Source organism: Apus apus, chromosome 10 (assembly GCF_020740795.1).
Source record: "Apus apus isolate bApuApu2 chromosome 10, bApuApu2.pri.cur, whole genome shotgun sequence".
NCBI lineage: Eukaryota > Metazoa > Chordata > Aves > Apodiformes > Apodidae > Apus > Apus apus.
In genome coordinates, this window is record NC_067291.1 from 8,388,354 (window position 1) to 8,402,599 (window position 14,246).

Here is a 14,246-nt window from a genome sequence, read left to right on the forward strand (position 1 = left end):
TAGATGTGTTTGTGTTCACTCAGAGCAGCTCACAAGACAAACAGATGATTCTCCAGATATGTGATTTAATTTTTCTTGATTTCTGTGAATACTTAAGAGTGACATCTTTTACTAATATTCCAGTCCTGCTCATTAGTTGGTCTAACATTTATCTCCCATCTCTTGATTATAAACGTCCATAATAATTTAGAATTTGTTTCCTGAAGCTTCACATCTATAAATTTTTTGATAGTACAAGTCAATCTCATAAATGTGATGCCAAAAGGCAAAGACAAATGACACAAGAATACCATCAAAATAGGCATGGTGTGAACAGCTGGATACTTCCCAGCACTTCCCCAGCTGCATTTTGCTGAATCCATTTACGTTATGTCTGCTGGCTGAATTTAATTTAATACAGTAATTTAATGTTTTCCACATATTTGTTTAGCTCTTTAGTTTTCAAGGGATTTAGAAGAAATGGGTATTTAATTCAGACTAATATGGTAATGGTAAATTATTCTTCTGTTTCCAGTATTTGCGAACAAATTTAATTTCTTCAGTCACTAGCATGAGAACATAAATGAAAACTAGTAAAGTAGAGAAAAACAATGAAAATTATGGTTTTATTATTTCTGTTCTGTAAGCTTCTAATGTAATTCTGTTGATCATCTGTTGGAGTTACAGCTGCTCCTTCCTATTTGACACTAGTTGGCATGTTTTCCACACTAATTGACAGACAGTATTTCATAAAGAGCTGTCCTGTCTGTACAGTGTGTGTCCAGAGACTCTTGTTGATGTAGACTCCAGAAGTTCAGCTTTTTCTTGCTCAATGTATTACTTCTACTTTAAATATACTGCATTGGCACATGCATTTCTTCAGATCTTCATAAAGGATCCCTTGAGTCTTCCAGGTTACAGAAAAACTTTTAACAATTATTTACCATCCAGTAAAATATGTCTTGGGGGGATCTTCAGTGCTGGAACATAGGTGACAGGAGAGGAGAGTGAAATCTCACTCAGGTCTAGATTTACATGCATAGGAGAAATTACAGGTAACACCCACCAGAGAGGAAGCAATTTCAAAAAATATTTTTGCAGTTTGTTTTTGGAACTTGCTGAGTTTCTTGGTGGTGTCCAAATGCCTTTGTATTTATTATTTTGATCTGAATTTAAGTTCTCAAAAGCCATGATGTGTATGAACACAGTATGCAGTAACACTTCCTAGGGTAATGGAAAATTTGTTCTCCAAGTAATTTTCCTGTTTTCCCCTTTTTTGTCCTTTATTTCTCTAAGTGTATGTATTTAAATGCTCTGTCTTAACAAACAAATACAAATGGAATTACAACTAGAATTTTGATTGTATCAGTTGTTACTAAGTAGTGAAACTGCAGTAACAGCAGCCAGTTCATTAAGGTTATCTCAGTTGAAGAAAATGGTCTCATAAATGATTTTTTTTTTAAAAGGAATGTTTTCTTCCTTAAAAGAGACAATAACAGCTTTTAAAAATTCCATATCAATTATGTTTACTACATGAAATGCTTGTGTTACACCATTGGATATATTTGCATTTTGAATGATCCCAGTGTTTTGCACAGCCCTGTGATGCAGCATGAACGTATTTTCTGCTCGTCTTGTATGTGACAAATTTTGATGCAGAAAGTAAATATTTCTCTGTTAAAGACAATGAAATTGTAGTGTTTAAAGCTGTAAATTATAAGCGTTTGCTTTACCAGATTGTCTGTTACTTCTGGTGTGCGCAACTGAGGGAGACCACTAAGAGCAGTAATTGATTTCCTTGACAAGTTCAGTTATTATTCCTTTGTAGGGGAATCTCAGGGACACACAGCAAGGTGGGTAATGCTGCATCGTGCACCAACCTGGCTGCCATTTTACAGCAGAATTAGCAGCTACACATGCTCCAGGTAAAACGCAGAAGCTGCCTATCCCAGCCTTTCTCTTGTAATTCTTAGAACCACAAATGATTCATTGTGGCATTCTCTTTGCATTTTAGTTAAAATAATTACAGGAATAATCTCTTGATTACTCACCTTCTTAATTTGAGATTTGCTGATTTTTTTTCTTACATTAAAGCTTGTTAACAGATCGTGTGTTTTAGGTGCCATCCATTGGAAACATCTTGGGCTGTACCTGACTGGCATCAACACAGGTATGTGTCCTCCTTTCCTTTTACTGCTTTTTTCCCTAAGCAAAGCTGAAAACTTGAACCTGTGTTATTAGAAACTTTAGTAACCAGAACCAACAAGAAATATAAATATAATTACAGAACATTATATTATAAAAAAGTACATTAACAAAATACCTACCACCTCTTTTAAAAACTACACTGACCTATCAAATCATACAATGGAAATTGTACTTTGAGCTCTCCTAAAGCTGTGAGTGACTGCATGGGCTTCACATGCATGTAAAACCTCTGGGTACATAAATAATATCAAATGACAAAACTAGAAGCAGTTTCTTTATCCTTTATTTTACAGTTTCTCACTAAATATATTTACAGGACACAGATTTTGCATTAGTGCAATACATAGTAATGTTGCATAAGTACAAACTGTTGAACTTTTCTAAAAAAATAAATTAAGAAATAAAGCACTTAACTGATGTTACAGCTAAGTATGTAAAGCAAAGTTAATAACTGAGTGAAAATGCTAAAAGCATCTTTTCTCTTCAGAAACGATTTCTAGAAACAAACCACAAACCAGCATTACGGATTCCAAACTACTAACCCTTGTACAGGGCCATCTCATTTAAAAAAAGGATTTTTTTAAAAGCACATATATTGTATGGCAGTCCTTTTCTACAGATACTGACTTACCCTTTTAAATACAAATACGATATTACCTTGGCAGTTTTGAAGAACAAAGTTATGTCAAGATATCAAACATTAGTAACAAACTCTGATAAGCACAGCTTCTTGAGAACTTGCTTTAACAGCATTTCTTCACAGTGATATTTATGAAAGGTTGGAAAAGGATTAGCATAAAATATTTCCATCCTTTTTAATTTTTTATGCAAAAATCATTATATTAGTAATTATAAAATTACAAACACTTCCTATAAGTAACTGCATTTGTAGTAATGATAGAAAAAGTTATCAGTAAGATACCTAAAATGAGGCTTGCATAAAATGATAGTTTGAAGAAAACCAGGTACATTTTAAAAAAATAATAGTAAGGGAGGTAACTTAACTTAGAATAAGTGATGCAGTAGTTTAACAGAGATAACCTATTGATCAATTAAAAAAGCTAATTATTAATAGCTGTTAAAAAACAAAGTAATTGTAATGAGGTGAAGTCGACATTTAAAAAGATATGATGAAACATTTACTCTTAAGCTTAAGTTTTGGCACTTCATTGGAACAATTACTTTACCAAAGACCAAAATATGTAAAAAAGATACACAGTTCCTTGACATACCTTGCAAATATAGTATGTAAGTACTGGCAAACACTGAAAACATAGTTAGTTAAACATTCCCACGGATGATTTGCACATGCATGCACTATAGGACAAGAGCAGTGTATCTAAGTTCTCAGCGGTGGCAATCTTGCAGTACTTGGGTATTTTAGGCTGTTTCTTCAGCAGATCTTGTTTCTGTTTTAAGTCTTACAAATTCTTTAGCAACCTCATCATTTGTCCTCTGAGAAAGTATTCGAAGAATTGTCAGCCCAGTTTCATCCACAGAGATGTTTCTCAACAGGGGGTACCATGAGGCACAGCCACCTTTCTCCACAATCTTCTGCAGCTGAATGACTGTCATGCCCACCACGCGGTCCTCCCGAGCAAAGCAATAATCCTTCACTGAGAGGTGGAGCTCGTAGGCTCCTGGCTTGGCTTCGCTACTCAGAACACTGAATGGATTGAAAATACGGATTTAGAACATGGAGTTCAGTTCAATTTTCCTAAGGAAGGAAGGGACTTTAGAAATCTTGTAAAAATTAAAGCAATAGTGGTAGTTTAATTGGGTTTGCAGATTTGTTTGCAATAAAATATTGTTTAGCTTTAAACCTTCTACACAGTCAACATGATGATGTAGCCTCTGTTCCCAGAACAGAAACAGAATTCATCATTCTCTCAATATCTGAAATTAAACATTGTTACTTTTCCACTTACCAGTTACGGAGGGTAAAGAGGTGCTGTGAGAAGTACTAAATTTAAAATTCCCGGTTAGCTGAACATTTCTTATTGCTTTAAGGATTAAACAACAGATACAGAACAGCACTGACACATGCATAACCCTTTACATACTTGGGTATCTCAACAGCAATAAATGCCCAGATAGTGAGCAGTAGTAACAAACGCTTCCATCCAGAAGTTACTTGGCAAAGAGGCTTCTAGATATATAAATATTAATTCCTGTGTAGGGAAATTAGCTGTAGATTTTAAACAGGTCTTGTAAGACTGACAGCTTAGTGCTTTTCATTCATCTTCATATAAAACAAAGAATTAATAAATAGTTTTGAAGTGGTGTCTGTACCTCTGGGCTCTGATGTGTATAGCAGCCTTAGCACACTTTTTTATGTACTTACCAGTTTAACTGCAAGAAATGCTAACAAAATTTATATAATACATACAATAACAGACAAAAAAAGACTTACAATTGGAAAGTTTCATTGTATTTTGGTGACCAGGTGTTGCTCTTTGTCTTGGTTCCATGTTTTCTTTTCTTGTCACTTAGATTAGGACCTAATATGCAAACTTCCACAAATGGCCGGAACATGGCTGTGGTTTGCCAGTTCAGATTATTAATTGCTACAACTGTAAAGAGATAAAGGAAATAAAGGTAAATAAAATTCCACTTGCAGAGATTAATTATCTGGTAAGACTTTTATAGGCAATGAAAGGGGATTTGAGAACTTTCCTATTGGATACCAGTACCTGACAAACTTTGGAGGAACTTTGCCTGTTCTCCATTGAGTAAGATGTCTGACTGTCCAGTTACAACAGCAACAAATACAAACATATATTTTACAAATGCTTTACAGTAACAGCTCTTGTCTGCTACCTCCACTGTAATTAAAAACTAAGTTTATACTAATCTAAATGATACTGGGTTTCCTCTGGAATTCAGGTTGTGCAGAAAAAAGGCATTTTGTTAAAAATGGAGCATTTCAAGTCTTGGTGCAGTCATTCATCACTCAACTTTGCAGCAGCTTTTGGAAAATTAAATTCTTTGCAAGCAATTCAGAAGTGTAATTTGGCACATCCCAACGTAGAACTCTGTGGCTTCATATAATAAATTGTAGCTGTCTACACAGAGAAGCACAGACAGTACTTACCTGTATTATCTAAACTTCTGCTGATGTTGAACAAGGAATAATTATGATCCTGATCACCTATAGCTTTACAAGTACTGTAACAACATTTGTTATTTCATTATTGGTACATTTTACTTAGGATCTAGTGCCTGGGAGTTTTGGACTTTGCTTTCTTTTTAAAATTAGATATTTGAAACTTACCTTTTACGATGACTTTATGCTCACCAGTGCCAGGATGTGTAGAGATGTCCACCTGTATAGATATCTCACCCACTGAATTATTAGTGGTTTGACCTGAAATAATGAGTAGTTTAGCACACTCAGCTTCTCAAAACATCAAAAGAAATGGACAGTGACAAAAGGTGAGTGGTATTTTCTGTCAAAAACGCATAGAAATTTCTGAAATATTTCACATTTCATATCAGTTAGATTAGTGACTTTATCACAGAAGTTCCTAGCAATTGCAAATGTCTATGTGTAGCAGGACCCTCCGTCTCTCAATATGCCTCAGTTTTCCTCTATGATTCAACTGCTTTTTGTCTCCCAATTTTACAGGCCCAGGCTCTACACCACAGCCAATGGTCCTACCCAGAGCCTCTAGCAGAAAACACCAGGGGAGACTCAAGGTGGACCCCTAGGATTCTGGGGTCAAAGCTACAAAGGCTCCAAAGCCACCACAGCTGAAAAGGAGATACTGGAGCTGCTTTGGAAGTGATGGGTTGGATATTCACAAGTAGAGCTTCGTCTCCTCATGATGCCACCAATGCTGCACGGAGTAAGTGGATGGCAGGAATCTCACAGTGGGCTCCAGTAGGAAAGCCCAGTCACCCAGGTCTTGTAGAAGCCATTGTGTGTATTTGTTAAAAAATTGTTGCTCAGGGCCCCATTTAAAATTAGTTTTCTTTTGGATCATGTCAGAGAGGAAAAAAAAAAATTTTTTTTTTTTTTTTTTTACACTAAAGGACAAACACAGATAGTCTTCCCTCTTACTGTCATATGGATACTCTTGCTAAAATCCATAACAATCAGAATCTCAACAGTATTTAATTTTCAAAAGGCCTGGAAGTATGTGGCAGATCTAAGGTAGTGGTAGGGCTGTAACTGGAGAATAGAAACCTCCCTCTCCTCCTGTGCCAGGGAAAGGCAGATGTTTAATACAACAGCATATGACAGGAGTTAAGCTATGTCACTAAGTATGCTAATCTGATATCTGTATTGTTTAATCAAATTCATACAGACATTTTTCCTTTATCTTTCATTTTCATAGGGTGGTTACAGGTTTTTTTCACAGCATCCAATAAGGTTTGAATTTAGAACTTTCAAACCCATGTTCTTTTTAAATAGCAAATCTTTATATGGAGGGAAAAAAGTTATTTTAAAAGTTATGAAAAATGTTAGTTAGTTTATGCTCAGGATTGTTGTTTACTTATTCAAACACTTGTCTTGATCAAAAACAGTCTTGAGAGTCTGTATCTGTGCCTTATAAATAAAAAATCAGATTAAGATCATGGCAGTCAACTTCATTACTCCTGACTGTGAGACAATTTGCTTTTAAAGCACATGGCAGTATCTAACAGTACAGTCGCCTGATTTAGTTGAAAATGGCAATAAGGGTTTAGCTTTCATGAAGTGTATTGAAACCACCATGTGAAAAACTATGAATCCCTGAGATTAAGTCCTAATTTTAAAAGTTATAAATGTTTTTAATTATATTGCCTGTGCAAAATACTTTGTTTCCAGGAAGCACTTTAGGAATGTGTAGTCAGAAAGGCCAGGAATCCAAACTCTAGTTCAAGCAGTCATTCTGGTTTAGAAATAGTGCAAAAGCATGTTCGTGGATAATTTGGTTATTCCTACTGAACTTGAACGTGAACACAGGAAATAACACACACTTTTACACAGCTATTAGGCTTTCCAAGGGGAAAAACATAACTTAGACCATTTAAATAAGAGTAAAGTATTGAAATAAAAATTCTATCATGGTAATAATACTAATATAGTAAGTTAAAATAAGGTAAAAATAAGATACATAAGCTAAAAATAAGTATTGAACTAAAAGGGAAGATAATATTTTTTCATAAGAATGGAACTTTTATCTACAGTTATAGTTATTATTCAATATGCTATTGTATTTAAATTTATAATATTTTCCCCATTGCTTTGAGTTTAATTACATCTAACCATCTCTAGATTTTGGATTGGTTATGTGCATGAGGGCAGATATAAATCTGATGATAATTCAGAGTAACTTTCTGATTTGCAAGCAGGGTCATTTTAACTAAATGCTAATGTTACAGCTACAGTTGTGAGGCTGGAGGTCATAATAGATGAGTTTTTAGTTCTTTTAAATGAGAAATTGACAGTGATGAAAAGCTATGAGTCACTTTTCCTTAACTTTCATTCCCAGTAGCTACACTGCTGCTAGTACCTGGTGTGCAAATACAGGCATGCTAATGTGTGCACAGAAATGAACACAGACCTGAGGCTGAAATCATGAGGAACATCAGAAAATTCAGGTTTGTGGTTCAAGATTTATAACAGAGCCCTGCTTGTGGCTACAACCTGGATAATTTTTTTCTCCTGCAGTTCCCATGACAGTATGCATAAGGAAATGCAAAATGTTTTAGTAATTATTTTTTTTTTCCTAAATCCATATTGAAACCTTTTTTGAGAGGTGGTTAAAAAAGGATCTATTTCTTATATATTAGAGTTTTGTAGCAATTTTCTTACTTGTAATGTATGAAATATTAACAGGGATCGTCCGTGTGATATGGAAGCTGCGTGGGAAATGATCATCCCTTGGACTTAATCTTGGGACAAGCTGCAAAATGTTTCCTGCATATTATACTGTGAATAACAGACTGTGCTTCAGAGGTAAAAGCAACAGATTACCAGCTTAACTGTCCAGTTAAAACTTTTCTGATTCTCATGAGTGAGAGCAGGATGATGTTTTATAGATCAGCAAATTGTATTCCTTCCCAAAGACATTAAGTGGTGGACAAGCCCTTTTTAACAGATGTCCACTATATTCAAAAGAATCTAGTATAGATTACTAGTATACAAAAATTTGCAGTTTCTAAAATGAAGAAACTGCTTAGCTTGAAATATAATGCATGTCATCTATATAAAAGCAGTTCCTGTATGTACTGGAGAAATATAGGAACACTCTCCTAGATTGATAAGAAAACCGGTAAGAAATAGCTTCTTTTTGAAAAAAGAATCTTTGCCTAAAAGTATAGCCATGAACTCTTGGTCTCTTATTGAAACCTAAGAAAGTCCTCTTCTGAAATACACCATTAATGAAGGGAAAGTATAGTTCACATGAAAACTTTGTGTTTCAAATTTTAGTGCATTGTACTAAAATTCTAGAGCAGAAAAATGTGCCTTTAGTGCTGCTGATGTCCAGATTCAAAGTACACCTAATACCATATCCTGCATGTTCTCTGCCCTGGCCTACTTCTGGGAAAGCATCAAAATACTAAATTTTAATAGGCAGGTATAAAAAATTATGTGAAATTTTCAGCAGGATGGCTTTCAATCTGAATTCTGAAATGCACAAAGGAAAAAAAATTAGATAGAGAAAATAATGCTGTATTTTAGCCTACAAAAAACATCTATTACTTTTGAATCCACAAATGACCTGCCAGAAGAAGTGTGGGTTCCATGACTGGGAACCAGTGTGCTGTATTAAGGATGTGCTGCACACAATTTATTGTTCTTAATCCCAAAAGGAAACCTTAAGGGATATGCCTTGCATTCTGCAGTTATTTGTGATTAGTAATTAATATCCTCCAGGTCTGAAAGTATCTAGTGCTGCCAAACTCCTCTACGATCCACTCTGTTTCTGCAATTCTCATGTGCACTCTGGTCTGGCCTCTACAACCCTGTTTGTGTCTGGAGTTGCTCCTAGAACTAGCCCTGATATTCAGTGTCCATATATAGCTGCGGGATCTGTTCTTCAGGTACAGTGACTGACAAGCTGACAAGCACGGCCCTTAGAGAAGCTCCTTCGATTGACAGCAGTGGTTGATATGGGATAATATCACATGGGCAAGTTTGTGACAATAAACTCTAAAATACCACAGTGTTTGGAGAATGTGATTGGTGAGTGGCTGTTTAAAACATTTAAAATCCAATTTGATGCACTTAATCTCTTTTACATGTCACTTACTTTGAGATGTCTGAGTGTCGATGAACTTCTTTATCAAGGTGTCGGTAGTTTGTGTGTAAAGGCTCAGAGCATATTTCAGGGACTGCAGGTCCGGGCTCTTTTCCAGGAAATTCTTTTTCAGCCCACTTCCTCCAGCATGGAAGTATTGCTAAAATGAAAAACCAATTTGGTCATCCAGGGAGGCCTCAGCTACACACAATTTTAAGTAAGATAATACCTGGCATGTGTGGGTAGATTTGAATATAGTAGTTGAAGTAACTGTCCTCATCTCTACTACAGAGCTCCTTCCAGAAGTCAAACACAGCTGTGAGTAGTGCCTGGTATTAAACCCTGTTTTCAGGTGTGCTACGCACAACATGTATCAGACACATTTGCAGGAGGGTGCAGCTAGGAATAGCTACACTTTTCAGGCTCAGTGTCTCCTTAGTGGGAGAAAAAGAGGCTATGCTGCAACATAATATGGATTTACCACATACTCTGAGCTGCCTGATTTAGTAAAGGAACACTAGAATCAGAAAAGCTTTGACCTCCTGTTCCTTCAGTGGATGCTGTCCATGATCTGTCTGCAACTGGCACAAGAACTTTTCTAACTTTTCTGCAAACAGACTATTAGACATTTGCTTTCAAGTCAATACAAGGAGCTTAGGATCAAATGGTCCTTGACATACAAAGGGATCTTTAGGATCCTAAGGGACCATTCTGTATTAGCAGCTGCTTGTATCAGTAATGCTCTTGATCATTCCAGCACAGAAGAGAGAAACACACAAAGCTGTACCTTTATAGTAACTAGTGCTACATCCATTATTGCACACTGCCTCAGGTTCAGGCTTCTGGCTTCCTCTCGGATCACATGGTCCTGCAAAGCAAGTTACATCTGCAGTTAATTTTGAAAGAGAGACAGTATTGTGGGCATGTCTATTCTTGGAAAAAAACAAAACGAAAAACCCAAACAAAACTGCCAAAAGCCCCTAAACCTCTGTGACCAACAGGGATTAATTCATATTTCTTATACAACTATTTATAACCTGGAGTGATCATGTTGTGTCTTGAAAACAAAGATTGTAGGGAAAAAGAACAAATGCTTTTTTTCCTATGACGTACTATTTCTCTGTCCTGAGGGGTCTGGGAAAATGTTACATTTTAAGTTTAAACAATTGGATTAGATGATACCAGAAGAATTCATTTTACTAATGAACCTGACAGTTTAACTAATGCATGTTAATGCCCCATGTTTAACAGAAAAGGGTTTCCTATCAGAACATAAGTTAAAAAGAGTCATAAAGTGGCCATCCAGCCATGAAATCTTTGTTTAAAATAAGGATCTTGTGATTTACTCAGGCAACATTTTAACTCCTCTAGCAAAATGAGCAGTTTTTCATAGGAGTATGAATTACCACATTTCTGCCCAAATCTGAAATTCTAATGGCAAAATTGATTGGCAAACAACTGACACCAGTATAAACATCTAACTCCCCATCAAGTGTATTGTGGACTTCAGCGAAGTAGTGCTGAGGAGCTCATTGTAGAGGTACTATCAAATCATTCCTTGCCAATGGTTACTGCTGTATTGAATCTTTTTATAGTAAATAAGCACAAGACTGAGGCATGAGGCTTGGCCTCACAGTCTCTACTATTTCATCTATTTTTTCATTTGAGCAGGCTATTCACAGCTTCATTACCTTGAGTTTTGACAGTTGTCCAAGATCTTTGGCCGCACTGAATATCATCTGGGGCCCCTGTAATCACATGGAAGACTCAGGAAACAGACTTGCTAGAGCATGTTTGCTTTTTATGTCAACATTCAACATAATCTTATTTGCTGCTAGGACATTAGCCAAAGTCACTGTTTTGGAAAGCTAAATGAAAATTTCAATTACACGAGACATATTTTCATTCAGTTGATAAGACTAAGTTAAATGCTTGTGACATGATTCCCTCCAGTATCCTAGGCTTGGTATTAATATTTTGTATTCCTCTGGTAGTGGTTTTGTGCTCTCCTGTCTGCTATCTCATTTTGTATTTAATATTTGTAAACTAAGTCTGAGATTTTCCTTAGACAGTGTGCCAATGATGTTTGTCTATAATCACAGCTCTCAGATGCCATGCTAATATAAGTAAGTGAGCAGCCCCGAGGAATCTACACAAGCTTAACAGTCTCCAGAGAAATCCTCAGCTGGGTAACACACAGTGTATCAGCACACTGCTAAGCCAAAGCCCCCTTTTTTTTTTGGTAAGAAAAGATAACAAAGTGTTATGAAGTTAAACCAATATTTTAAAGTAGCCAAATCCTGCCCAAAGGCCAATGCCTCCATGTTTGTCTTGGACAACCAGAATCCTACTATAATACCATGCTCACATTTTTCATCATAATTACTCCTAGAAATATAATTACTAGTGCAGTTACTTGGCTGTTCAGTAAGACATAGTTCTGAGTCCAAGCAAAAAACAATTAAAGAGAGGCACTTCAAGCCAGGCTCTTTTTCTTTAACCCTTAAACAGAATCAGAGTTTACTGGTGCTCTCAGGTCTGTCATGACTCAGGGCTCGTTTCTGGCCATCACCCACACTGCTCTTGTGTGTAGCACCTCTACTTTCTGTATTAACTTAGGTTTCTCTCCCTCATCTTCTCAGGCTGTAAATGCAGTCCTGCCCAAAGAGGACCTGTGATCTAGTCTGCTACTAAAATACTCCAAACTTTCAGAGCTAAAATTGGTGTACACTTCCTGATGCTAAGTGCTGCCTCAAGATGAGGAACGGCACAGCAGGCACGAATAAAGAATGGGATCAGCATTCCTGGCTTTCTAAGAGCACAACAATAGAAGCAATTGAATTCATGGTGCAAGTGGGAAAGGTAAGGAACACTATTGTTCATGATAAAGTAAAGAGAAATCAAACTTGAAAGCCTTTACTATGAAAGCATGCTTTACTATGAAAGTCAATGATTCAGCTTTACACTGCACTCATGAAAATGCCCCGTCTTGGGGCAGGCAGTGCATGAACGAGCAGGGTCTTCTTTGCCAGCTGTGGAAGAGCAGCCTAGTGACACTGCTCTGAAATACTAGAGAGCAACACATGGTTCCCAGTCAGGGTGACAGTCCTTTGCCAAGGTAGGGAAACATACAGCACTAGACACCTTAGGCAACACCAGATTAAGCACATTATCACAATCTTTATAAAGAGTGTGAACTGCTGAGACACTTACAGTTTGGTCCATCAGTGGTGGAAGCACAATCTGTTTTTCTATTTTGTTCAAAACTAACTTCCAAAGCTCTTTTAAAACTCGTTTCAGAACTGTCTTCTCACAGATTTTTGCAGAGACGCTTAAACTGGAATAAAACAAAACACAAACCAGTCTCCAAAACTAGCATTAAAACTTCAGAGCTGCTGTATCACTATATGTTCAGATTAGTGACCATTACGGTTTAGCTTTTCTCTATCAATAAGGATTTCTTGATGACTTAGTTATTTTGCAACATTATCAGTAAATATTCTTGGTAAATAAACAGACTTGCAGATTAAAAGTCATGTTAATCTCCACTATCCAATTAATTGCTTAACAATTTACTATCCAAAACAAGTTACTATCCAATACATTGCTTGCCCTAATACTGATATATATTTATCAAAAATGCAAAATGATGATGAATTACAAAGCTTGATGGATGATACAGTTTAGTACTCCCAAGACCCTCATTTAAAGTTTTGATATATAATTTATGTCTGAAAAATAAAAAACAAATATCTCCCTTCTTGTCTTGTATTTCTATTGTTATGTAGAACTAAGTGTTGATAGCCAGTGCAAATTCAGGCCTATCACTTGGAGGCATTTTTTTGCTACACACTGGCATACCTGTGCAATCATACCATCTATTACTAATGGTAAAGTTAAATATTTGGAGTATCTGTGTACTTAGATTTTTTTCTTTATTTAAGAGTATATTCATAAACCATCTCTTATGTATCATGATGAATAAGTAGTGCCATGAATAAAGTGCTAAAGTTTTCAGGCACAGGAAAAAAAAATTAAAAATAATAGCAAACAAATGAATATATGGGGAACTTTACAGAGCAAATGTAAAAGAAGGTTACAGTAAATTAATTGTACTGATCACATAATAAATATGCCAATTCACATTTCTAGCATCTCTTACTACTCTTAGTAAGTGCAAAAATAAAAGCATAATTAAGCAAATATACTCCAAATCACATTAATATTACATGTTTATAATCCTATTATATTTGTAAGAAAGGTGATATTCCCTAGCACTGGAATTTTTATTTTTTAACCTTTTTTTTTTTTAATTTCCCACCTTTACTTTCTGTGCATGGGTTTAGCATCTGCTAAAATTCCATTAATCATTCATGTGGTGAGGAATATTTCCTATTCAGACAGTATAAGAACCTATTTTTGTTTCCATTGTGTCATTATTCAATTAAAACTCCAAGAAACTATAAATACAGCTTTGAGAAATGGCAATTTGGAATTGAACCTGAAAGCAAAGTCAACTTACCCAGTTTTGATGAGCTTAGGATAGCAAATATAAGTGAATAAACACTTCTGGCTTTTCTTGAAGACTTATGCTAGGAGTAAAGATCTTAACTCAAAGATAATTAAAATTTAAAACCATCTTCTTAAAGCAACATGTACCCCTCTTGTAACTTAACACACAGGAGAAGGAAGACTGCTAAAAATGAAAGACTTACATGTAGATAAAGCAGTTATTTGTTATTTTTTTTTCCAGGCTAGGAATCCAAGCACTGCCATTGACAGTGTTGCAAAAATAGCCAAATCTTATCAAGTACATTAAACAAGCTC

General features: G+C 35.8%; 1 protein-coding gene and 1 long non-coding RNA gene across 2 annotated transcripts in view; one reads left to right on the forward strand and one right to left on the reverse strand.

Annotated features, from left to right (window-relative positions):
* LOC127388592 (uncharacterized) overlaps window positions 1-7,469 on the forward strand; it is a 64,102-nt gene extending 56,633 nt beyond the window's left edge. Inside the window, exons 2-3 of the long non-coding RNA XR_007890409.1 lie at window positions 2,099-2,149; window positions 5,816-7,469. This is a non-coding gene — a long non-coding RNA (uncharacterized LOC127388592). The remainder of the gene's footprint in view (window positions 1-2,098; window positions 2,150-5,815) is intronic.
* UNC13C (unc-13 homolog C) overlaps window positions 2,454-14,246 on the reverse strand; it is a 116,692-nt gene continuing 104,899 nt past the window's right edge. Inside the window, exons 27-33 of the mRNA XM_051628273.1 lie at window positions 12,633-12,756; window positions 11,111-11,167; window positions 10,207-10,287; window positions 9,432-9,579; window positions 5,462-5,554; window positions 4,601-4,760; window positions 2,454-3,853 (exon numbers count right to left, since the gene is read on the reverse strand). Of these exons, the coding sequence (XP_051484233.1) occupies window positions 3,568-3,853; window positions 4,601-4,760; window positions 5,462-5,554; window positions 9,432-9,579; window positions 10,207-10,287; window positions 11,111-11,167; window positions 12,633-12,756 (949 nt within the window). The 3' untranslated portion in view covers window positions 2,454-3,567. The remainder of the gene's footprint in view (window positions 3,854-4,600; window positions 4,761-5,461; window positions 5,555-9,431; window positions 9,580-10,206; window positions 10,288-11,110; window positions 11,168-12,632; window positions 12,757-14,246) is intronic.